The sequence below is a fragment of the Scomber japonicus genome, chromosome 15 (assembly GCF_027409825.1).
Source record: "Scomber japonicus isolate fScoJap1 chromosome 15, fScoJap1.pri, whole genome shotgun sequence".
Lineage (NCBI taxonomy): Eukaryota > Metazoa > Chordata > Actinopteri > Scombriformes > Scombridae > Scomber > Scomber japonicus.
The window spans coordinates 22,204,182-22,230,031 of record NC_070592.1 but is presented as its reverse complement, the minus strand read 5'-3'; the positions used below and the strand labels follow the sequence as shown (position 1 = coordinate 22,230,031).

The 25,850-nt window shown below is 37.2% G+C and overlaps 3 protein-coding genes across 3 annotated transcripts; all 3 read right to left on the bottom strand.

Moving 5' to 3' along the window:
- Positions 1 to 859: 859 nt before the first annotated feature.
- On the bottom strand, positions 860 to 6,192 carry LOC128373987 (sodium-dependent neutral amino acid transporter B(0)AT1-like). The gene is made up of 12 exons (XM_053334188.1): positions 5,994 to 6,192; positions 5,223 to 5,363; positions 4,986 to 5,123; positions 4,690 to 4,871; positions 4,485 to 4,595; positions 4,278 to 4,390; positions 4,000 to 4,128; positions 2,422 to 2,578; positions 2,123 to 2,327; positions 1,844 to 2,003; positions 1,467 to 1,629; positions 860 to 997 (listed from the first exon to the last, which is right to left on the bottom strand). Exons 1-12 carry the CDS (start codon positions 6,190 to 6,192, stop codon positions 860 to 862), a joined length of 1,836 nt encoding a protein of 611 aa, XP_053190163.1.
- Positions 6,193 to 8,426: 2,234 nt separating this feature from the next.
- Positions 8,427 to 15,128, bottom strand: LOC128373804 (sodium-dependent neutral amino acid transporter B(0)AT1-like). Its single transcript, XM_053333996.1, has 12 exons — positions 14,930 to 15,128; positions 12,032 to 12,172; positions 11,776 to 11,913; positions 11,507 to 11,688; positions 11,232 to 11,342; positions 11,032 to 11,144; positions 10,786 to 10,914; positions 9,794 to 9,950; positions 9,496 to 9,700; positions 9,216 to 9,375; positions 8,806 to 8,968; positions 8,427 to 8,600 (listed from the first exon to the last, which is right to left on the bottom strand). The coding sequence occupies exons 1-12, from the start codon at positions 15,126 to 15,128 to the stop codon at positions 8,427 to 8,429; spliced, it is 1,872 nt and encodes a 623-aa protein (XP_053189971.1).
- Positions 15,129 to 16,368: 1,240 nt separating this feature from the next.
- LOC128373807 (sodium-dependent neutral amino acid transporter B(0)AT1-like) lies at positions 16,369 to 23,947 on the bottom strand. Its single transcript, XM_053334004.1, has 12 exons — positions 23,749 to 23,947; positions 22,861 to 23,001; positions 22,642 to 22,779; positions 21,964 to 22,145; positions 21,739 to 21,849; positions 20,933 to 21,045; positions 20,712 to 20,840; positions 20,458 to 20,614; positions 20,122 to 20,326; positions 19,856 to 20,015; positions 16,746 to 16,908; positions 16,369 to 16,575 (listed from the first exon to the last, which is right to left on the bottom strand). The coding sequence occupies exons 1-12, from the start codon at positions 23,945 to 23,947 to the stop codon at positions 16,369 to 16,371; spliced, it is 1,905 nt and encodes a 634-aa protein (XP_053189979.1).
- Positions 23,948 to 25,850: the final 1,903 nt, after the last annotated feature.

Sequence of the window (25,850 nt, the reverse complement as noted above, 5' to 3'; positions counted from 1 at the left end):
TTATCTGCAGCTTTTAAAAAGAGTCATTGATAATAAATCCATTATATCTGCATTTCCCATCTGTGACTGTGGGCTCAGTTTTAATCCATTCTCCCCTGAATCGACAACAGTGTGAGTTCAAAACCTCATCAAACTCATAGAACTGATATAATTCTGAATCAGGACCTTCCATGTTTGAAACAGTTTGAGTTATCTAGCAATATGAAATCAAACAATGCAATGACTATAGCGATTGTGACTCCCACATAAAGTATAGGCAAGGTGTTGACAAACTTGCCTAAACTGTCTATAAGTAAATGTCTACCTTTGATTTATCATTAATTTGAAACAAAATCCTTTTCAAAAGTATGATTGTCATCTGTAATTCCCTTCATGTTGTGCTGATACGTTCTGCCCTCTACTGGTGAAAACATGTTTCTGCAAAGATATCCTACGTACAGTGAAATATTAAGCAAATAAGGTTACATTTAAGTGAGTTCAACTTAGTTTAATGACAAAATTCACAAGGACACAATAGTATATTATTGTACAAAATTATATGCAACTTTCTGAAAAGGATAAACAGTAGAAAAGTCAAGTCAAGTCTATTCATTTTAATTTAGATATAACCCAATATTACAAATCACAAAGCTGTCTCAAGGGGCCTAACAATCAGTACAAACATATGACATCCTCTATCTTTAAGTATAAAATAGAAAAATATTAAAGATAGGGCAGACATATAATTGCACAAACCATGACAACAAATATGGATCAGTTACTAAAGTGCATCTCTAAAAGTTCAGTATTGTGCCTTAAGAACCTTTGCATGGATATAAATAGACAAATAATCATGCATTATGTTGTATTCTGAATTTTTTTAACACTTATAACACTTTCGTCTCAGTCTACATAATGCATACCCAGGCACTGCCAGACTGGGGATTCCAGCCAAAACAAAGATGACTGCACTGATCCATGAAGGGTACGGTACTGATGCTAGAGATGGGAACTTTTCCTGCAGAGCAAAAAGCAATATAGTTAGAGTATTTAGCATACAATTGCTTTCCAAACATTGGTGAGGGATCAGTAATTCCTGAGTCCTGACGATATAGTATTAACAACATCTACCAGAAAAATGTTAAACACGTAATAAATATATACATTTTACAACAAACATGATTAGACAGCAGTTAGGTAAAACATAGGTCTTTACTTGGTCCTGCATGCAAAATCATACAGATATAAAAGTGCAGTAGTGTTATCAACAAAATGTATTTCAAGTGTGAAAGTACTCATTCTGCAGAAAAATATCCCATATGACTGATATATTAAGATTGTTTCTGATATTTCAATATATAAAACTCTATTCTGAGTAAATGTACTTTCTGCCACTGTGATTAAAGGAAATTCAACATAATGGAAAGATACTGAGGCTGCAATCAGAACTAATACACTATAATGTAATTGAACACTTATCTACTTACAGAGTTTGGATCCCAGACTAAATAGGTGAGTTCTTCTTGGACTGTTGTCACCATGTAGAAAACTAAGATAACCAGGATGATTAGGGGACTTAAGAACCTCCACGTAACCTGCCAGTAGATGTTGGGTTTGGATCCTGTCATGAACTCTATGTCCTCATTGAATCTGCCCCCAAAAAAACTTTAATTAGATTGGAAAATAACTTCCTTGCTGAGATTAACAACAACTTTCAATACATACATATACATATACATACACATTTTAGAACATGGCAGATTTGTAGCTTTGATTTGTAGCTGCTTATGTACTAATTTTGCAGTTGATTGCACAATATAATTCAACACTGTGTTAAGAAAATACAAGCATTTCAAGCACTAACCTGTCTATGCCATAGATATATGCAATAGATATCATCTCAAACAATCCAATGCACAGTAGTGGAACAGATCCAGCAAAGTTATCAAAGAGAGTTAGCCAGTAAATCCCTGAATGCTGCGCAAATATGAGGGAGAGGACGAAGGCAATAGCACATGTTATTCCTGAAAAACACATACACAAAACAAGGGAACCCGTGTTAAAATAGAACAGCCACAATTGCTACAGGAACATTTAATTGTGTATTGCAAATATGCTGTCTAGATAATTACATAAAAGTTACCAGTCAGTGCTTCTTGTGGCCAATGTTGAGGTAAAACCTTCAGGTCTTTCAAGGGAACCACCACTCCCTCAATGTTTCCAAACAGGGTTGAGAGCCCCAAGCAGAGAAGCATGATGAAAAAGAGGACAGACCAAATCGGGGAACCAGGCATCTTGGTGATGGCCTCTGTGAAAACAATGAAGGCCAGACCTGTTCCCTCCACTCCCTAAACAAACACAGGATGAGGAGGACATTGTGCTTTTCAGTGCATAAATATAATGTTATGGAAGCTGTTATAAATACTGATTAACAGCAGTTACCTCACTGAGTAGTTTTTGCATGTCACAGGTTTTAAGATTCAATCCAAGGACAGTATCTGGATAGGAACTGTTCAGATGATTGAAGGCTTCCTCGTAGTTGCTTTGAATGATGCTGTCTTCAGGAAGATTGAATCCATTTAATAAAGTTATTATGTTTCTAGAAACAAAAATATCAAAGATCAGTAACTCTGAATGACTGGAATCAACATCACAGACCAGAAATAGTATTTTGACACTATTAAGAGTGCCATGGCATCCACATCTCATTCTCCAGATATACATACTGCCCCATTTCCACCTTTTCTTGCCAGATAGGCCTAAGGCATTTTGACATTCCACAGTAGATAGTAGTAAATATGTAAATCATAAAATGTATAATTTCAGAATTTTATTTAGCAGTTATCATTGTTCATCCTGCCTCAGTTTTATACTGTTGTGGCCAAACACATATACCTTGACACTTCTATAAAACAGATCCATGATTAATTATTAATTAAGAAACTTTAGCTCCTTAGTTCCTTTCTATCCAATGTGTAGTAGGAGGCAGTACTGGATGCTTCCCATAGCAAAGCTTAACAGACCATTGGAAGTGGAACATGCTGTGTATGCCTGCCACAAGTATTGTCATTTGTTGTATTAGTTGATCCTCTGCTGGTGGAGTAAAGTCATGACCACAACGCAGGGATTTTAAGTAGGCCAAATGGACTTTTATTGAGTACAACATTTTCCTTTTAATGCTGTTGTCAGTTGACAATAGTGTCTGCTCTATTGTGGTTTGGTGTAACTGTCTGCTTAACTAAGGTCCCTGAGATCTGTGCTAACTGTAGTTAAGTGGGCTCGTGGGCCCAGTATGGGTAGACAGTATGGGGAGACAGTGAAGACCCCCTCTATCACCAGAGAAGCTGAGATTGAACTGAAATTGGGTTGGTTGATGGTCAACCAGAGCAGTCCTCCCAGTAGGATCTCTTGTGAGCCATACATTGTATGAAGGAACAGGAGCGTCTAGTTGTTACTAATACATTAAGTGTGCATTAAAACACCTTGGCATACTCAAATGCAGCACCTAATCCTGCTTCTTCCTGCGATAGGACTGGGTCTGAATTTTCTGTAGAGCCTATCTAGACAACTTTGGCAGTACAACAGCATCATTGAGAAATTTGGAACATTGCACCTCTGGCAACTCTGTAAGCTGAATGCTCGGCCACCTCTTTCTCATATCTTTACATATCTCATTCTGGGCAAATGCATGTATGTATTTCCCTCTTCAGATGATGAGAATTTCTAAGCCACTTTCCTATGCATCAAGGACTATCACTGTCCCAAATGAGGAAAGTAACACCTGTGCTTTTCCGACCAAGCCAAATCAAATTTTGTCCTATAAAAACAGCTATTGTGTATTCACCAAAGTAACCCTAATCATAATCCTTTTTTAAAAGTTTTCTGCTGGACTTTTTTATTTTTATTTTGGAGTGATGAGGCCACAAACCTACGTATAGATGTTGAGAGAGGAAAAAAGACTAGTACACAATAGTTTATTGTCTTCAAAAACCTTGAAACCCACATACTGTGACTACTCACTCACTGATACACTGGTCATATTTCTCTGTGGCCCTGAAGCCAATGATGGTGTAGGTAACTGCAGCAGCATAGACTGAGGTGCAGCCAGTTATGAAAGACAGGATCACAGCATCCTGCATGCAGTTGTTGCTTTGGAAAAGAAGAAGAAAAGCAAAAGATTCAGGACATGTTGACTTTGTGTCTGAAAATGGTTACAGTACTACCATCAAAGTCTTGAACTGCTGTGGAGTGATATAACACACAGCACATGTAAATACTTATGAATTGCAGTTTCTTACTGAACAGGGTTGTAGCTTGAGAAGGAGATGAGACCTCCCCATGCCAAACTAAACGCGTAAAAGACTTGGGCACCTGCATCTAGCCAAGTAGATGGTTTCATCAACTCGTTCACCTGCAAGAACGAGGCATTCAGTGTAACGTGGGTTTGTATTGCGATGTACCTGTATATAAATAGGCTCTTTTTATGATAGTGATTTGAAACATACATCTGGTACGAAGAGGAACTTGAGTCCACTGAGAGAACCTTTAAGAGTCAGTCCTCGGATGAGGAAAATGGCCAGCACTACGTAAGGCAGGATGGCTGTGACGTACACTGCCTGAGATGACAAGAAAAGAAAAACATGAACTAATAATAATACCAGTGATTCAGTAATGCATTGTATTTCACTGCATTATTTGCCTACAGCATACCTTGCCTGAAGTGCTGATTCCTCTTATGTAGCAGATACCGATGACTGTCCAGGCAGCCAACAGACAAACTACTATAGGCCAGTGGAGTCCTCCAGATTCAGTTATGGAGGCTGAACTATTCAGAGTCTCTCGGTAAAAATAGTAATCCACAGTTGTACTCCTTTGACACTCTGATATATAGCCTGCAAGGGAAATGAATCTTATTTAAATGTTTTAATCATGGGTAGAGTTTTGGGAGCATTGGTGCATATGTACATGTATTTGGGTGGATTTAAAGCATGTGTACATTCAAATACCTGTCTTGTTATCATTGAGAGGACACTGGGTCCAAGGCAGAGGGTATTGAAAGGAATTGAAAAGATACCACATGACCCAAGCTATGATGGTGTTGTAGTACAGTCCGATCAATAGGGACACCAGCATAGAGGCTATACCTAAGTAGGAAATAATTAGTTACTAATATGAACTCAAAGGGTAGCCTGATATTCATTAACAGCTTTGTCTTGATGTGATGTCGAAGCTATTTTACTTACCGATACCGGTCAGATAAGGGTTGATTGCCGACCAAACTCCCACACTGCCTTTCCTGAGACGCTGCCCAATACCAAATTCCAGCAGCAGGAGGGGCATTCCTTCCAGAACCAGCAGGATTAGATAGGGAATCAAAAAGGCACCTGGAAAATGTATATGATCAATGGCACAGCTGTCCATCTGCACATCATTCCTTTTCTGATGATTATTTTCCATTTCAACCTGCCAAATATGGGTGAATGGTCCTTAAAGATTACATGTTAAAGATAATATGAGTTCAACTGAAAAGTGCTGTGTTGGCATGCAATAACAAAAGTTGCAAGACAAGATGACTTATTGCCACAGTAAATTGGAGTAATATGACTTAATATTGATGCATCAAATTATTAGATTCAGCAATAACTAAATACATAGCAGATGTTTTCTTCCTTTTAGACATACTGAGACATGAAAAAAATGTGGTTTGCCATTTACTGTGAGAAAACAATAGCTAACTGTTGTTGAAACTGTGCCTCTACAAACCTTAAGCAAACTTTAGTTAACAATCACAGGAACATGTTTTTTTTATTTGAAGGTATAAGTTCACTGCTTTGATATCTAGTTTCTAACACGATTATGTAATACCTAACTAATTTTCCACTGCTTACTTATGATAAATACTCCCTCCAAGTTCTCGAGGTAGATAGATGAGATTAAAAAAAATATTAAAAAACTGCCTCAACCACACTGTGTCAAACAATCCTCCAAAAATTGATATTGTAATCTCAGTTTACCTCCTCCATGAGTTTGACACAAGTAAGGGAATCTCCACACATTTCCAATCCCAATACAAAAGCCCACACAGGTCAGGATGTACTGCGCTTTGTTGTCCCACTTTGGCCTATCTTCGGCCTCCTCTTTGTCCATCCGCTCCAGATCATCGTAGGAAGGGATCCGGTCTTCCAGTCCTGGGTTAGGAAGTATCAGTCTCATGGCAACTCCTCTGAAGTGGAGATCTAGCACTGTCGATCCTGGAAGTCAAAGTGAGGACTTAGGGTATGCACTCAGCAAGTTTATGATCTTTTTTTTATCTGTTGCTGTCCACAGATTAGCCAATGTGCACTCTGTACTTTTTTTTATACTACCACCACCGCCATTCAATTTGATCAAACATTAAGGACAGTATGATGGTCAGCTCAGTCCCCTTACAGCAAACAGGTTTGAATCTACTGGTCCAGGGTGTATGTTCCTGTGCAGTTGGCATACTGCTGTGGGACACTAGAGCTGATAATGTAGTAGATAACAGTTACAGATTTCACTTAGTTGCCACTATTGATAAAGATGATGAGAACAGAGTACTAAAAAGAAAACTGTAAAGGAAGATCAAATGAGGAGAACTGTCTGATTGTAGAGTTGAGCCAGCAGTTCACCTAATAAAGATGTACCTGGAAAGACATACCCAAACATGTGCCCCCAACCATGTAGCTAGATTTAAAACTGAGCTAGGATTGCCCCCTTACTGCGTGTTGTCCAACAAACCTCAATAAAGCTAATGTGTGAGTGGAAGTTTCTGTATTAAGCCCTTTTTTGATATAAGGATATAAGACCTAACATAATTTCTTCTTGATCCTCAGTTTTGACTTTGGATTAATCCTAAATTCAGTCCTAAATTCCCTTGTATATTAACCATCATTTTTATAAACATTCACATGGCTATTTTATAGTACTGCCAATAAATAATATTACTCTTCCTATAATTATTAAATAGGTACTCAGCAGTTTAAAAAAATGCTTACACCTTGCACCTTGAACAAAGTAATAATACGGTCATGTGTTAACTGTATTAAAAAGTGTTCAGTGGTATGATGTTATATTCTGTAATATACCAAAAATGCTGTGTGAGCAGACTCCACTTGTGACGGTGTGATGCACTTTGATTGAATCGTAACAATGCTTCATCCAAAACATGTATTTGAGATCATATTTTAGGATAAAAATAACTCTGACGTTCCACTAACTCAGACTGTTGATGAGAGGCGAATTTACAGCTTGCATTTTTCCAATCAAGTCCTTATTCAATAGAATAGTTATTTTATGTATTACCCGCCTTATAAGTTGAGAAAACTGCATGAAATCGCCCACATCTGAAATCACAACAGAATACATGTTTAATGTGATGCAGTAATTCATTAACCTTTAACTCATAGGTTCATGATAAGTCTGAAGTAGGGGTGTCATTAAAAAAACACATCTGGTACGCTTTGACAGGTATATTATGTGGCAGTTTCTTGTTTTTATCATTATTTTGTGAATCATTAAAGGATCATATTCTGGCAAATGACCAATTGCACCCAACTATGAAGAGACAAAGTTCAGTGTGGCTGGAACATACACCAATAAAGGTTATTATATTAATATTATTAGCACCACAGACTGCTGATTAAGCCACCTCTGCTTTCATCTGTATTTGATTAAACATTGTATAATAGTACAATAGCACAAAATAGTACATCAGTTTGACTGAATTAAATGTAGATAGATCAAATACACAAACACACCACTTTACATCATGGTTGAGTGAGTGCTTGAATTAGTGATTTATTATTCTTGTCATAGTGTACTGTTAATATTCTAACAGATAAAGAACCTTGAACATTACTGTCAAATACTTAATTGTCAAAACATTACCTGCTTTTACCACACACTTGATCTTTCTGCCACTAAGTGTGAAGGCTCCCTCTCTTGGCCAGTTTGCTGCTCTACGTCTGTTTATTTATACATCAGAGCTGATGCTGGCAAATACCAACTGATGTGTTTTGGTAGATAATATTATTTGGTACAGTACATTTTAGAGTTGTAATTTTTTTGGAAAGGTATCGCAAAAATGATAACTATATATACCATGAAAACTATATACTGTACATACATAAAATAATATGCCTCCATAAACATGATGTGTAGAATATGGATGGGTAGAAAACAGTAGGCTGACATGTCAGAAAAGACCAGTACAACAAGAAACTTTATTAGCAAGCAAAAGTGTGATGAGTAACTATATTTATACAGTAGCTATGAAACTACACAAAACAAGAGCAGAAATGTGCATTTATAAGTGTATCAATAAAAATGTAATATTGTGCTTTGTGAACCTGTGCCTTGATTAAACATAGAAACATTTTTGACAAACTAAATAACAATTTCTTGTTTTCTGAATGTTCATCACTTCATCAAGAAATTTGGCTAATTTTTTCTCCAGCTGCTTTTTTTTTCTTGCAGCAAACAAAGAAAAACCTACATAATGCATACAAAGGTACAGCTAAACTGGGGATCCCTGCCAAAATAAAGATGACTGCATTAATCCATGAAGGATATGGTATTGATGCCAGAGATGGGAACTCCTCCTGCAGATGATAAAATGATGCTATTAGTGTATTTAGTATGCAATGCAAAGGTATTGTTAACTCCTAAGTCCTGACAAGGTACTATTACACGACAAATGTATGTATCTTAAAATGAATCTGCATAAAAAGACAGTTCACTGAAATCAGAGACAAACAATTCAAATATAAATGAACACAGGTTAATTAATTGTGCATATCTGCTTACAGAGTTTGGATCCCAGACTAAATAGGTGAGTTCTTCTTGAACTGTTGTCACCAGGTAGAAAACTAAGATAACCAGGACGATTAGAGGACTGATAAATCTCCATGTCAACTGCCAGAAGATGTTGGGTTTACGTCCAGTCATGAACTCCACGTCCTCATTGAATCTGCCACACAAAAGGATGGATTTTAATTAGCTTTGCGATTTGAAATGTAACATGAAGTGGCGCCCATTATACAAGACTTAAGTCTTCCATCTCTATAAAGTTTTGTTCAGTAAACTTGAATACTGCTAATTGTGTTAATGTAATATAGGGTATTCATGAAACTTGCAGCAAGTATCAAGATGTCCAAGCATGTATTAAACCAACACAGGAACAATGGGATGCTATAAAAGTTTGAATAAGCACTAACCTGTCTATACCGTAGATGTAAACAATAGCTATCATCTCAAACAATCCAATGGTCAGTAGTGGAACAGATCCAGCAAAATTGTCAAAAAGAGTTAGCCAGTAAATCCCTGAATGCTGCGCAAACAGGAGGGAGAGGGCAAAGGCAACAACACATGTTATTCCTGAAACACACATGCACAAAACCTGTGTTAGAGACAAAGAACAGCCACAATCGCTACAGATATATTTAATTGTGTATTGTAGAGATGTTATCTAGAAAGATTTTTTAAAAACCAAAGTACCTGTCAATGCTTCATGGGGCCATTTTTTAGGGAAAACATTAAGGTCTTTCAAGGGCACCACCACTCCCTCAATGTTACCAAACAGGGTTGAGAGCCCCAAGCAGAGAAGCATGACGAAAAAAAGAACAGACCAAACTGGGGAACCAGGCATCTTGGTGATGGCCTCTGTGAAAACAATGAAGGCAAGGCCTGTTCCCTCCACTCCCTGAATAAGTACAAATGTGTTAGTTGAAATTCAGGCGGGAATAAAAAAACAATAGTAAGTGATTATGTAATAGTTATTCCTTAACATAGTTACCTCACTGAGTAGTTTCTGCATGTTACAGGATTTAATCCCCAATCCAAGAACAGTATCTGGATAAGAGCTGTTCAGATGATTAAAGGCTTCCTCATAAGTGCTTGCAGTGATGCTGTCTTCAGGAAGATTAAATTCATTTAATAACGCCATGATGTTCCTAGGGGGGAAATATGTTACCGTTTAGTAACATTTCAGGAGTCAAAATTATCGGTTGAGTGTTCACTCAAGGCTAATATGAGGTTTCTGCACTCTGACTTAGCCAGAACAACTGGGTATTTACCAAAGTTTGTCTTTTTATATAAAATGCCCTCTTTGTTTTATTATCTTTCCACTACAGCTCAGCAAGAAAACCTTTCTGGGGACACACTAAACATAAGGGACAGCTGAGGCTAATGGAAATGTCATCAGTTTAGCATTTACTCAGTAGCTGAATGAATTACTGTAGAAAATGTAATTTTGAGCTAATGATGTTTGACAAATAGAGGGTTACCATCATTTATACAATTTATCCTGTGGGGACAATGAATGACTGCACCAAAGTCATAAAAAACGCATACAGTGGTTGTCAGCATGGTTACATATTACAGAGAGATACAAATTAATATCTACAATATTTCATGGAAATCCATTAACTAGTTGTTAGATAGTCCAGGTGGTGCACTGCACAGCATTGTGGACCAGCAGGTCCACAATGCTACCTCTATAGCCATGTGATGGCATAGCATTAAAAAAAGAACTTTGGTAAATGCCCTCTTAGAAGGAATGATGACAAGAAACCAATATTTTCTTCAATGTACATACATAAGTAGCAAGTAAAATATTAGAGAGATTACATTAAATAATGTGAACCCATTCACAATCAGTGTGAATGGGTCAACAAGTTATTTTTTGATCATATGAGTTTAAAATGTATAGACAGTTTTGTGTTTTTCAATATATCATAATTAATAAAACCATAAGGTTTACTTAACTTTTACATTTACTGTACTCACCCACTGATACACTGGTCATATTTCTCGGTGGCTCTGAAGCCAATAATGGTGTAGGTAACTGTGGCGGCATAGACTGAGGTGAAGCCAGTTACTGCAGACAGGATCACAGCATCTTGCATGCAGTTGTTGCTTAGGAAAAGAAAAATAACATTGATTTTATATCTGAGAATGAGTATTAACTTTTCAAAGTAAGGGAAATGAGACTTGAACTAAACACCACAGTGCTTATAAATGTCAGTCTCTTACTGAACAGGGTTGTAGCTTGAGAAGGAGATGAGGCCTCCCCATGCCAAACCAAAGGCATAGAAGACCTGTGCACCTGCATCCAGCCAAGTTGTTGGTTTCATCAACTCGTTTACCTGCAAGAACACAGCAAACATTGTTTGCTTTGAGGCATGAGATATATTGTTGTATTGTTGTTTATTCTATCAAGATTTGAAACGTACGTCTGGTGTGAAGAGGAACTTGAGTCCACTCAGGGCACCTTTAAGAGTCAGTCCTCGGATCAGGAAAATAGCCAGCACTATGAAAGGCAGGATGGCTGTGATGTACACTGCCTGAGGAAATGACAAGAAAAAATGAACAATATTGATAATGGACAGAAAATTTTAGTTTTTTAAAAATTACATTAATCCTATACAGATTTTCTAATTTCCCCCATTGAAATTCTGGATAATACTGATTAAGCAATGCATCATAAGTAATGGCAGGGTCAACAAACCTTGCCTGTAGAGCTGATCCCTCTTATACAGCAAATACCAACGACTGTCCAGGCAGCTAGCAGACAAACCACTATGGGCCACTGGATTCCCCCCGAGTCGGCTATAGAGGCTGAACTATTCAGAGTCACACGGTAAAAGTAATAATCCACAGTGGAGCTCAGTTGACACTCTGGTACAAATCCTGCAGGGGCAACAAATATACAGTACATAAATATGAAGCCAATCCTCACTGTGTGGACTGTGTGTAAATGTGTGTATTTTCAAATACCTGTCCCATTGTCATTGAGAGGACATTGGGTCCAAGGCAGTGGAGTTTGAAAGGAATTGAAGAGATACCACATGATCCAGGCTATTAAGGTGTTGTAATACAGTGCCACAAAAAAGGACACCAGCATGGAGGCGATACCTGAGGAAAGGCATCATAAACTGTGATGTCACACGCACGGAAAGCCAGATATCTATTGATGCCATGGGGTCCTTTCTTCTGTTTTGAAAAAATCTGTTCCAGAGTCTATTTTACTTACCTACACCCGTCAGGTAAGGGCTGATGGCCCTCCATACTCCTACGCTGCCTTTCCTTAGGCGCTGGCCAATGGCAAACTCCAGCAGCAGGAGAGGCATTCCTTCCAGCACCAGTAGGATTAGGTAGGGAATCAAAAAGGCACCTGGAAAATGTATATGGTTTATGGCCATGAGGTGAGGGATTTTTTAAATTCTAAACATGACTTTCAGGACATGATAAAAATGGGACCAAATACCTACTAGCAAAACCTCATGCTAAACTAAAATGACCACAGCATAGAACATGCTTAACATACAGATGATTGTGAGGTTGTTAGCATGCTGACATTCATAGCTTAGCTCAAAGGACCACTCAACGCAACCTACCGCTAATACGGTTGTCATGTTTAACCTAGCCTTCCTGAATATTTCATTTTCATGCCATGAGTTTTACATTTGTAGGTAAAAATATTAGATTAATTGTTGTGGTTGTTACACACGTGGTCCTAACAGAATGAACTGCAGACACTAAAAATGCCTGGGTTGATATTTTACCCAGTTTGGGCCAGTACCAATACAACATTAGGTTAGTTTAAACCCAAAAGAAACCAACCTGTTATTTTGACCCAGTGGTACACGCAAGTTCTAGCTTAATACAGTCACAAATTTATTGTTCCTTGTACATAATAATGTGTATCAATAACACACTTTGACATTAAAGTTCAAATAGATTAGATTATAACCTGCTTACATTTGGGGGAATAACCTTACAGTAAAATAAAAAAATAAATCTGGCACAATGCCTTATCTTGAGGAAAGTAACATTAGCTTAGTATTGTGTTGGTCCTGTATTGACAACAAACATTTCAAACTAGTGTTCTTTAGTGTGTAGTAAAAATAACCCTCTGCTCTGTATGTATTGTCGTAATTAGCCAATGTTAGCTAACTTGCTAAACTAAGGTGTTGAACATGGTTAACATTTCCTGCTATTGTGTTAGCATTGTCATTGCGAGTACTGTGGTTGCTCAGGCCAGTTGTCTTGAAGTGACTTTAAGTCAATTAAATCAAGAAATGTGACCCATATCCTCTATCCTACAGAAGCAGAAGTTAATTATCTTGTGTTACACAGCTTGTGTTCTTGTGATATTGGGTTAATTTATCTCATTGTCTTCAAAAAACAAAAGGGTGATTTTTTGAGGTAACAATTTATGGGATAATTACAGAGAACTTGAAAATATTTTGGTTCATTGGATTTCACCTGATTTCAACCTTCAAAATCACTGTCATGTCTGTCAGAGAGGATTCATCCCTAATTCATCAAAGAGTTTATAAAAGCTGTAATGAGTTATTAATTTATTAACAAATGACTAGGCTGATATTGAATATTATTATTTTTTGTACATTCAAAGAGACTGTTTTTGCTTAATAACTATTATTGAATAAAATATGTCAGAAAAAATAGAACAGATGACAGTGGTGCATTTACATGTCTTGCCCCAAATCCTTTCATATGAAAGCAATATCAAAGTTGACAAGCAGATGTCGACATTTTTACTAAATCAAATGCTTAGAAAAACTGAACTGTTTTAAATTGCTTCATATGATTCACTGCTTCAGAAAGCTTAGTTTCTCCCATCACTACTGCAGGCATGGCACTCCTTTTCTCTGATAAATATTATTAAGTAATAAGAGGAAATTGTTTTTGTTTAACAGGTTTATTATCTTGTTATCTCAAGATAATCTTTTTTTTTCCCTCACGTGACTAATAATTAATTTGTTAGATTTATGATTGAAAGCAAAGCTGTTGTCAGTAACCATACAATTCAGCTCTCTACATTATAAGGTTTTACTCTGGTCTAGAATTCCAGTACACACATGTACAATAATAATATTATGATAAAGTGTACAGATGAAATGAAACAGAAGTTTGAAGTAATGCCACAGACTCACACATGCACTGTATGGTATAGCACATGTTTTTAAAAAGAGCTTTGTTGATAACAGTTAATGGTGGTTTGGTATTAACTGCACTGTACAAGGTTACAGGTTATACAATACTGTGATAAGCAAATCTTATGACTATAGTTATTTACAGCTGCTTAAATAGAATTTTGTTAAATCTTACCAAGACAAAAAGTTAAATGCAACTTCAAACATTAAAATGTAACATTAATATAGTTTTGTATACATCAGAAGTTTCATATTAATGTGACTAATTACATGGACTATGGACACTGGTTTTAACTGTATGGGCTTGAAACCTGTAGTTAACCAGTCACAGAAAAACATGGTTATATAATGGTTATATATTTAAAATATGCATGTACTTCAAAAGAGTAACAATAACCCACTTATGACTGAAACTTATAATAATACCAAAAACAGCCCTCCCCCCAACACACAAACACACACACAACCTAACCCTGCCTACACACGTGATGTAGTGTATGCAGTATGAATGCATAAGCAATAACAGACCACACTCCACAGTCTCTGCCTCTCTGCCCTGCATGTTGTACCAAAGGTTAGCTGTTACTTCAGAAGATGTCCCAGTCAGAGAATCATTAATTAACTTGATAAAGTATTTACGCCACTGTCTTGTGAATGAGTGATATATTTAACGCTCCGTTATGGCCTCAGGCACAAAGAACCAGTGAATTTAATGAAAGTGGAAACATTAAGTTCACCATTTAGATATCTGACAAATGCCTTTTGGAACCCCTCAAAGACCCATACTTATTTGGCACTGTTAAACTACTTAAAGCGACTCGAGCAAAATCACAAACGAAGGTACCTGAGTACACAATAACCTGACACCTGGATGCCTAAACCAGTCTATACATTTTCAAACAAACATTCAGAACTTGAAACAGTTACCAGTGAAATTATAGATGTATTTCTTTTTACTACCTCCAGCTTACCTCCTCCATGACTTTGACACAAGTAAGGGAACCGCCACACGTTCCCAAGCCCAATGCAAAAGCCTACACAGGTTAGGATGTACTGAGCTTTGTTGTCCCACTTGGGCCTGCTCTCGGCCTCTTCCTTTTCCATCCTGTCGAGATCCTCATGGTTAGGGATCCGCAGATCCAGTCCTGGGTTAGGAAGTACCAGTCTCATGGTATCAACTTGTGTACTGATGCAGAGGAGTTGTCTCTACTACAGTTGATGCATTGGTGAGGGTTTAGTGTATGAATGTCCACAGAGGAGCACTCAGTAATGTTGCTACAAGTTTATGATCTTTTACTTTATCTGTCACAGCCCACAGATTAGTCAGTGCACACTCTGTACTTTTGCCTATACAACCATGATTTAATAATTAATACTGCAGTAAATGTCATTATTTTATGTCTAGTCTGCAAAATACTAAACTTAAAGTAATTATTAAACTTAATCACTTGATGATGTCTTTGGTTTCTAAAATAGACACTGTCAGAAAAGAGGATGAGATTGAGCATATTACTTGATCACTTGATTCTAAAATTTTCTGATCTTTCAAAACCATCGTATGTCAGTGTTAAAAAAGTCAATGAATGAATCAGATTTCATTGGTTCACTTTTTTTTTTTTACATTTGTCTCAAATCCTTGAAAGAACCAGTAACCTCAGTAATATTCCACATGATTTATTTTCATAGCATATCACCACTTCACCATCTTGCTCTTTAGTTTGAACTGGTGAGAGAGGAACATTTACAGATCATAAACTGACAATTTATGGCAGTGTAAGTACAGTGCTGTAATACACACAAAATATTAAAACTTTACAATCCTCAACTATATGCCTACTATAAAACAGAATGCAATTTACACAACAGTATATTTAACGTTTTAACAAAAAATTGCTCCTCCATTCAAGATTATTTACACAATACTGTATTCAAATAAATTATCATTTTTGTTTGGCATATCTGGAAAAATACACTTATTTTTTCTTGCTTGTCAATGTTGTTTTGATGTGTGTTGAGAATTAATATGAAGCGACATCCAGCAGCGGTTAGTTTCTTCCCATATATTTACCATTGACATTGATCTTTTCATCCAACCTTGTGCAAGAAAATGAATAAATGTAATCCCCAGACAACTTCATTAATGCACAACATACAATAACATGTGAAACACAATGTGAAACAAATATTACAATTGTATGAAAAGCAACATCATTTACTTTCTTCTCCAAATCTACAGTAGCTTACATTAAATACTTAAAAAATGACTTCTACATTTCACATATAGAAGTCATAGTGTGCCCTTAAAACAGTGTCCAGGGTATCTGAGGAGGAAAAAGTAATAAGCATAATATACAAACAACAAATAAAATGTCCGCATTTACTCAACTTGTAATTAAATAATCAAAATTATCTAAAACTTCTCTTTGTCGCTCATTTGTATTTTGGCGGAGATGGATTTCACACTGTCTTCAGTATAGTCCTGCTTGCAGCATTTTGTCTGGATGAATTTGAAGAGGGCGAACACTGGGATGGATAAACTTGGAATTCCAGCCAGGATGAAAATGATAGCATAGACAAAGGAAGGATATGGACGTGGTTCGAGGGTGGGGAAGTTCTCCTATGGCCAGAGTAAAGGATAACATTATGATCACGTGAACATCAATGTATGAAATACTAGATGTGTTATCAGTAATGAGCAAAAGCAACATACATCATTACATTGCTATTATTACCTCCAGCATCTCCACCAAATTAAAGCTTTACTTTCAAAGTAATGAACACACTTACCGCCTCCTGGTCCCACACCAGATAGGTGAGAGTCTTTGTGACTTGGGTTACAAAGTAGAAAATCAAGATGACCGCCATAATGAGTGGACTAATCACCCTCCATGTCACCTGCCAGAAAAGATTGGGCTTGTGGCCAATCATAAACTCAATATCCTTGTTAAACCTGTGTGGAAGCAATAAGAGGGAGACTTAGTGTCCGCTGACTGTGTATGAAAGCATCCATAAAAGCCGACCTTGTCCTTTTATTAGTCAGAGTAAATAGTAGTAAATAAAGCAGCCTGTATCGCTGTTACTATGTGTGAGTCAATGTGTTGATCATACACTGGACTCTTTTAGCCATGTGAAAATGAGCACTCTTTATTTCTTAAGACTAACCTCACCCTATGTCCTATGTTAATCTGTGTAAAACATTACATTATGCAATATTTTGCACAGTGCCACGGGTGTGCAGCTCTGAGCAGTAAAGCAGTAAAGCTGCAGGAGTAAAGCTGGAGAGGCTTTGCCCCGAGGCATCTATTAATATTCTCCATACTTATTATTCTTCTTCCGCCAAATTTCGGCGCGTAACTCCTCTCGCAACTTTGAGAAAAACCCGACAATATATACATCAAAACGTGCGGCTCGATCGGGAAAGAGATGCCATGACATGATGATTTTGCTGTTGAAATTCCAATTTTTCCCAGTGTTATTCCCAAAAAACCCGGGAGATTTCTCCATTGGAAATGAATGGGAATTCTTGGAAAACCCCCCAAAATTTCACCTTTTTTCACCTAGCTCTCTCATACCTGCACGTAAAAATGTAATTCAAACTTTAAAACGGAGGAAAACTTGTGCTCTCTCGAAAAATACCAAACAGTTGTTACATAACATGTAAACTATTCAAACTATGAGCAGTCAAACGAGGAGTGGAAATCACTTTTTTGTCAAAGTTAGAGTGGAAGCGTCGGTTAGCTTGAGTGCGAGAAGCAGTAAAAAATAACCTTAATTTTTATTTTTAACTCAAGCTCACGGCCAAACCGTAAAAATTAGATAACATTTTTTTGTCAAAATGTAGACATAGGTGTTGGGATTCGAGACCGGCGGCAATACCTGTCTCGCTCCCCATTGACCCTAATGTAATTGTCTTTTTTTTTTCAAAAGACTCTCAATCTTTTATTCGCACTGAGCTTACTCGTTCATTTTAAGGAATATCTGAATAAATTAAACATTGTCAGAATCTGCCGGCTTCTGTGTCTCTCATGGTGTTTTCGTTTTTTTGGACAGGAGTTATGGTTTTCTCACAGTTTGCAATTGTTCGGGACCTTGTCAGAAGCCAAATTCTGGGGGCATTTTGAGAATTTCCAAGCGGATTCTCAGACATCGCCGTAGCTTTAGCTGCCCTTAGCAACCTGTCGCTGGGCAGAAACTGACCTACCTTTTTGTGATTGGCTAATTCCTGTCTGTCTGTTTTGCCAGTTAACTTGAGCTAATTCATTTGAATGGAGTGATTAATTAATGTTTACTGTGGACAAAATAAATATTTTTTTTGTATTGTATTGTTTTGTATTGTAGTTGTATGGTTTGTGGTGTATAAAAAGATTCAATATTTATCAATAGAAGATGAACAAAATGTACATAATATAATATATAAGTAATTTAAAATAAAAAAGTATAATAAAATCTACTGTCTTAATAATAAGATGTTCTTAATAATTTCATAACAGTGATGTTCCTGTCTGTGAAAAAATGAAGCTTACTTAATTAGTTTAAATAAATATTATTTATGCTAAAATATGATTAACATTTACTTAAAGGTTGAATATGGAGAATAAGCAGAACAACGCCATATAGTGTCTCGAGATCATAGTCGCAACAACCAAAAATAATTCCAGCAGTCGGGTTGCCAGGTTGGTTGCCGAGTGAGTCAATCGATCAGCCTCAACAACAGACAACTCTGGCAACCCGCAATTCCGGCCGCTATTTGGCTGGTACAATGTACACAGAACGTCATTCTAGAACACGTCAAAAAATGTTAAAAATATTAATTCAGACTAAAACATTTTTTTATGGAAAAGCAACTACTTTCATTCTGTACCCCTCAAAACACCCCGTGGGTGTATTATTTTAATATATATATAGCTTTTAATGAATATTCTACATATTCAACCTTTAATATTTTCAGGAAGGTTAAGTTGAGAATAAAGTACATTACACTTGATACTGACTAGTAAGATGTACTTAATACTCGAAACCAGAAAATGATCAGGGTGGCTTTTGAACACTGGAAATAAATCGTGTACTCGTCCCGGCAGCAGCCCCGTGACACTCAAAATTTCCTTGGAAATTTCTAGTTTTATTCATAATTATTTATTACTGAGCAAACCATATTTTTATTAATACTGGCTCTGTGAAGCTGCACTTAGCTACATTGGTACTTTGAGCTAAATGCTAACATCACAATGTTAACATGCTCACAACAAATTATGACAGTATTACAGTAAAGTGACTAGGATTCATCATGTAGTTTCTATGATTGTCTGTTAAAAATTAGTGCCAATCCATCTATTATTTGTTGAGATATTTCTGTCCAGACCAAATATACTAACTGATGCTGCCATCTCCACAACCACACCACAAAAGGCTGATTCATGATAGATTGCTCTACAGTTTTGATAAGTGCTGATAAAAAAAAAGAAAATATTCAATTTAGGCAAATTATGCTATTAATACAACAGGGTTCAGTCATCGCCATGGTAACCAGATGCCATCTTCCACCCAGCTTGTTTAGTTATATCATCAATGTATCATCAGAACTAATTGAAGGACACTAGTTACAGAAGTTACAGACCAAAATATCAATTAGGAAGTGAAAACTACAGTCTCCATGGTGATGTTAACACTACCCAATGATATTGCGCAATAAAATATGACAGTGTCAATGACACACTAAAATTCACCAGGTGTGCGACTGTTGAGAATAGATCATTTCTGTCAAGCAACAGTTGACTTGAAAGTGTTGAGCCACCTACCATACACCAGCCTTTAATATTGAAAAAAGAGCTATTACTTTATTATTTATTTATTATTTAATTACTGAACTGCCACCAATGAGTCATTTCTGCGATACTCACCTATCTACACCATAGATGTAGATAACAGAGACCATTTCACAGAATGCGATGATCAGAAGAGGGATAGAGCCGGCAAAGTTGTCAAAAAGAGCTAACCAGTAGTTTCCAGAACGCGTGGCAAATATGAGCCCAAGGGCAAATGAGATTAAGCATGTCAGACCTGAAACACAGAAGAAAAAAAAACAATTACACTAAAATCTCCAGATCCATTTTTCTAGTTCAACATAAAAATGATTTTAATATCAAAAGGAAATAGAAGTAATTACCACAGAAAACCTCTTTGGGCCACGTTTTAGGCAACACATTAAGGTCCTGCAATGGAACAACTACTCCCTCGATGTTCCCAAACATAGTTGAGAGGCCCAGGCAGAACAGCATGACGAAGAAAAGGACAGCCCAGAGAGGGGAAACGGGCATCTTAATGATGGCCTCTGTGAACACGATGAAGGCCAGACCTGTTCCCTCTACACCCTGAAGGAGTAAACACCAAATTTATCAGCCTTCAACACTTTACGTCATTTTGTTGAGACTAAAAATAGATACATTGTAGATTATAGATTGATTAAAACCACTGGCAATATATCCAAATGTTCTTTACTAACCTGACTGAGGAAAGTCTGAATGTCACAGGTTTCTAGATGCAATCCGCTAATGATATCTGGACTTGTCTGGTTGAGCTGTGTAAGGATCTCATTGTAGGTGCTATCCGTGATGCCATTTTCAGGATAGTTGAAGGCATTTGTCAGCTTCAAGATGTTGCTGCAAAAATCCATAGAGACAACTTCAGCCTCATATCACTGAATTACACATTCACCTTTTTGAGTTTGCCCATCAAAATCTCCAATCTGAAACTCACTCTGCAACGCAGTCGTCATAGTTTTGTGTGGCCCTGAAGCCAATAATTGAGTAGATAACCGTTGCAGAGTACACTGAGGTGCAGCCATTGATGATGGAGATGAGAACGGCATCCTGCTCACAGTTGTTGCTATAAGAAAAAACATAAAAATGTACGTCAAATAAGGGGAAATGTTAAACTGAGAGCTCCTCTATGACAGTACTGATGTGGTAGTTACTCACTGAATAGAGTTATAACTAGAGAAGGAAATGAGACCTCCAAAAGCCAAAGAGAAGGAGTAGAACACCTGAGCGCCAGCATCTAACCAGGTAGATGGATTCATTAACTCATTCACCTGTAAGGGAATCAAAAGATTTTTTTACTCATAAAAGTGGGTCTAAATTACTTGCTGCTCTTTGAAACTGACAGTTAGCGCAATCTCCTACTGTTCTGAACATTGTTAATGATTAATGAGTGATGTTACTGTACACCAGGATTATAGTTTTGATATATCTGATGTCTTATCTTGAAGGGCATGCAATAAAGCCCAGAGGAGGACTATTATGTAATAATCCTGAAAAAAAGGGTGATAGATTTATTGCTAAATTGAATTGTTATTTAAAGTCATTATCTGAATATCATGTCTGATTGGTCTCAAATGTATTGTTGAGTCACATGTGAATCTTGTTTTAATGCATAATCTATTAGCTGCCCAGTGTTTGAACTTTGATTATGAGCTGTTAGCAGTCTTGTGATAAAAGTTTATTGTAGATAAATGTTATTTGTCTTGCATGATGGCTATCTCTTCTTTTTCTAAATACAGCTTCATTTTACAGCTTCATTAGTTCCAGTGTTATGCTAAGCTAAGATAACTGGCTGCTACCTGTAGCCTTATATTTACTAAACAGACATGACATTGGTAGATATCTGATGATTTAATTGTCTGCAAGAATCATCTTTTTCTAAAATTAAAGAAATTAAACTATCCCTTTAACCAGTTTTGCATGATATCAATTTAACTGACAAATGTTGGTTACAGTAGACTTACATCTGGTGTGAAAAGGAACTTGATTCCTTCTAAAGAGCCTTTTAGAGTCAACCCTCTGATCAGAAAGATGGTGAGAACCAAGTATGGTAGAGTGGAGGTGATGTACACAGCCTGAGAAATGAGAGTATGATTCAACGATATGCCTGTATGTTTGAAAAAAGCAAAATAAAGAAGTCTATATGCACTCCCACATTTGATTAATCTGGTGCAATCTGACTATCAGACCTTGCCAGTGGTCTCAATCCCTCGGATGCAGCAGACATAGAGCATTGTCCAGGCAGCCACCAGGGAGAGCACCATCCACCACTGCAGACCTCCAGACTCATCGATAGCTGTTGAAATGTTTAGAGTATCTCTGTACCAGAAGTAGTCAACAGTAGTGCTCCGTGCACACTCTTCCACCAGACCTGTGGGGGCACATAACAAAAGTAAAAATGTATTATCACATACTGAAGTTAAAGTGTGCTGTTAGATTAACTTTAGACTGAGCAAGGAAATCTGTTTGCCAGTGGTGGAAAGAAACAAGAAGTACATTTACTCAACTACTGTACTTATGTACAATTTCAAGATACTTGTACCGAATGACATATGTTTTTACATTGCTGTATTGGTACTTTTACTTAAGTAAATTATCTGAGTACTTCCATTGCTGTCTTCCTATTTTGCTGTCTTTAGATGAGCTAACCTGATGCTGTATGTTCCCTTTTATATATTGAACTGATATGATGGTAGTATCTTCTCATTTAACTCAACAAAAAGACAAAGTACAACTACAGCTTTAGCAGCGTTACTAGATTTGCAGGGAGGGTAAACTACACAAGTCTTATGTAACATCTGATTCATTAAGAAAATGACCCATGGAAGCTTCTCTTTTTGTCAAATATTAACTGACTTTGTGAATACCTGTCCTGTTAGCATTGAGAGGACACTGACTCCAAGGCAGAGGATCCTGAAAGGAGTTGAAGAGGTACCACATGATCCAAGCCATAATAGTGTTGTAGTACATGCCCACCAAAAACGAGACAAGCATGGATGCGATACCTGTAACAGAATACAACAATTAGTATTGTGGCATTGCTTTTAAACAAAAGTACACAACCAAATATGCATGTTTTCACCCACCAACTCCAGCCAGGCAGGGATGGATTGATCTCCACACTCCCACAGCGCCCTTCCTCAGACGCTGACCGATAGCAAACTCCAGGTGCAGCAGTGGGATTCCCTCCAAAACCAGAAGGATAAGGAATGGGATCATAAATGCTCCTGGGAATACAACATTTCAATGGTCATCATGCATTGTCAATGCGGTGAGTTATTCACTTTAATGTGTGTGACAGTAAATAGCACTCAACTTCATTCACAAAACTGCTTACATAAAGACACCTATTAACTGTAAAAAGCCTGGTGTGTGTTTTATTACCTACACTTTGCCACTATATAAACCATTAAGAGACACATTCAACTGTACATAGCAGTAGGTGTGAGAAAAAAACTGAAAAGTGATTAATTTCTTTCACTTGTAAGTTGAAATCAATGAACAATTCAGTTAGCAGACATTTGCAAGGGGTAAATCTATTGATTTTAAATTGATTTCAAACTTTTAAGTATTTCTGTCACTTCACAGCTAAATTAATCTCAAGCAAAAACAGGTTTAACACTGAATTCTACCAAGAATACAGTATCTCTGCTGTGTAAAATATTACTGCTACTTCAAACATTAAGTACAGAGTTTTAAAAAACTTAGTTGGCTCACAGTGTGTTTAAAAAAAACGTTACCATGAAAATTCAGTTACTACTACTGTACTTATAGAGGTTATCTGCCTGGTTTATTTGGACTAAAAGTGGACTGCCCGAGTTTTGGAAATACCCTCTTAAGTTACTGAAAAGGGGTAAAGGAAATATTTAGATGTATTACATAATTCACATTCACTGCTCACTTTCTGGCATTCGTCTTTTGTCTTTTTTGAAAGAACTCAAACAGTTCATCCAGTCTCTCTAATCAGAGCTTACCTCCTCCATGGCTTTGACACAGGTAAGGGAACCTCCAAACGTTGCCAAGTCCTACGCAGAACCCCACACAGGTGAGCAGATACTGGGCTTTGTTGTCCCATTTGGGCCTGTCTCCTGCTTCCTCCTTCTCCATCCTCTCCAGGTCCTCATGAGAGGGGATCCGATCATCCAGTCCCGGGTTTGGTATCTTCAGCTTCATAGTGGCTTCTTGTACACTTCACTGGAAACAGAATTGCAAAATGTAGCTGTTGTCTTGATATACAGTTGGATTTATTCCCCTTAGAGAGGGTGTGACCGTCCTGAAGTAACCTCCTCATCAGGGCCGTGCACATGAATATAGGAGCAAGGGCTCAAACTCAGAAAAAGGCACCATATGCACACCAATTTTTTTTTTTCGGTCCTTTACACAATATGGAAATTAATGTAAAATTAAAAAATTAAGTGCTAATAGAAAGCTAACTTCTTAGCTGTGTGTCCTCTGTAGGTGAAAGTGATATGAATTTGCTCTTTCTTTTGTGTCAACAAATTATTGTCAACGTTAGTTCATTCACATTATCAAAGTCACAATAAACTTTATATCTAAACCTCGGACCTGTACTTCAGACCTGTAGTGAGGGAAATATGATCCGCCGTAAACAAGGTGCATTTCATTTTGAAAGTTAACCTGGTGTTTCATTTTGTATTTCGTACACGATTTCCTGTCCCGCACGATCTGCTATGTGCTAAATGGACATCCAGCAAAAATAGAAGCTGGCACATTGACTAAAATAGAGCGTTTTTCTGAAATATTACCCATATTTAAGCACATTGAATAAGTGGACTGCGACTAGTTAGACCATAACTCCAGGTTCACGTTGCTCTCTCTCTCTCTCTCTCTCTGTGACAGAGCGGAGGAGCGGCAGGCTCAACACACACAACAACCCTGTATTACAAGAAAATGGGTACGGTAAAATACTGTGGAGTTTTTGTACCGCTGTTTGTTTTTTTACATCCCTAACAGGAATGAATTAATGATAATAAAAAAAAGAAAGCACACACACACACACACACACACACACACACACACACACACACACACACAGGGCACTTTTTCATACAAGGCAAAAAGGGCAGGGGCTCAAGCACCCCTAGGGCCCTATGTGTGCACGTGCCTGCTCCTCAGTGGAAGCTGTTAGTGATTCTCTGCGAACTGTACTCCTCTGAGTCTCTTACTCCTACTGGGTGTCCACGGAATGGGCACTGAGGTATTTACTGTGACCTATGGCACCAACCCTACACATATCAGTAGCTCATTAGAGTCGGTGTTGTATTATGTAATGTCAGCAAGATTAAGTGGAAAAAGGTGCAACCTTTTCTCTAATGGTTAATTCATCACATGAGGTGTCATCACAACTCTGTGAATGATGAGTCAGATACTCATGAGTTTGTGAAAGAAATGGCACATTGTGGTAGTGGAATAAAATATACAAGTAACTAAAGAAGAAGCCTTTGTGAAGTTATGAGGGATGTTATGTTGGGTTTTTTACTAAAACAGTTTGATTTTATTGATACATATATTATCATAAATGGCTAACAAGCATATCAAAAGCATTAACATTTTCCAAAAACTACAATTTTGTGTCACTTTGTTTGACAGAAAGAAAAGAATGAAATGTTCTACAGTCAATGGCAGCATATTTTTGGATCATAGCTTATCAAACCACACCTTTCCCAGTCCTTGAGTAATGAGATTGTTTTATTGCAGAATTCTGCGTGCACATCATTTCAGCCTACAAAGACACATGTTGTCCACATATTCTCAGTATGGAAATTTACAACATGCCAATGTCAATGATAATGACATGTTTGAAGTCATTTCCAAAATGCCTCAGACTAAAAGACATGATTTCCCTTTCTGAATTTGTATCATGACATTCCTCGTGCAGTGTGATTGCGAAGCCGTAAGGAAAAAGATAAGTAAAGAAGAAGACAGTAAAGATGGACGTATTATCAGTGTTCCTTCCAAATGCAATTATTAACCAAAGAAAGACTGGCGTCAGCATTTATACAGAGGTTGAGGATATATCTGTATATTTACGGGTAATCTAGACAGCAGTGTCAAG

Coding starts and splice junctions, on each gene's coding strand:
- LOC128373987 (XM_053334188.1), bottom strand. CDS start 6,192: ATGAGACTGATACTTCCTAACCCAGGACTGGAAGACCGGATCCCTTCC. Junction 5,364..5,993: donor GTGTCAAACTCATGGAGGAG/GTAAACTGAGAT, acceptor TACATTTTCCAG/GTGCCTTTTTGATTCCCTAT. Junction 2,004..2,122: donor GCCACAAGAAGCACTGACTG/GTAACTTTTATG, acceptor TGTGTTTTTCAG/GAATAACATGTGCTATTGCC.
- LOC128373804 (XM_053333996.1), bottom strand. CDS start 15,128: ATGAGACTGGTACTTCCTAACCCAGGACTGGATCTGCGGATCCCTAAC. Junction 11,689..11,775: donor TCTCAATGACAATGGGACAG/GTATTTGAAAAT, acceptor TTGCCCCTGCAG/GATTTGTACCAGAGTGTCAA. Junction 10,915..11,031: donor TCAAGCTACAACCCTGTTCA/GTAAGAGACTGA, acceptor TCTTTTCCTAAG/CAACAACTGCATGCAAGATG.
- LOC128373807 (XM_053334004.1), bottom strand. CDS start 23,947: ATGAAGCTGAAGATACCAAACCCGGGACTGGATGATCGGATCCCCTCT. Junction 20,615..20,711: donor TATGACGACTGCGTTGCAGA/GTGAGTTTCAGA, acceptor GGATTTTTGCAG/CAACATCTTGAAGCTGACAA. Junction 16,909..19,855: donor TACATCTATGGTGTAGATAG/GTGAGTATCGCA, acceptor GCTTCCACACAG/GTTTAACAAGGATATTGAGT.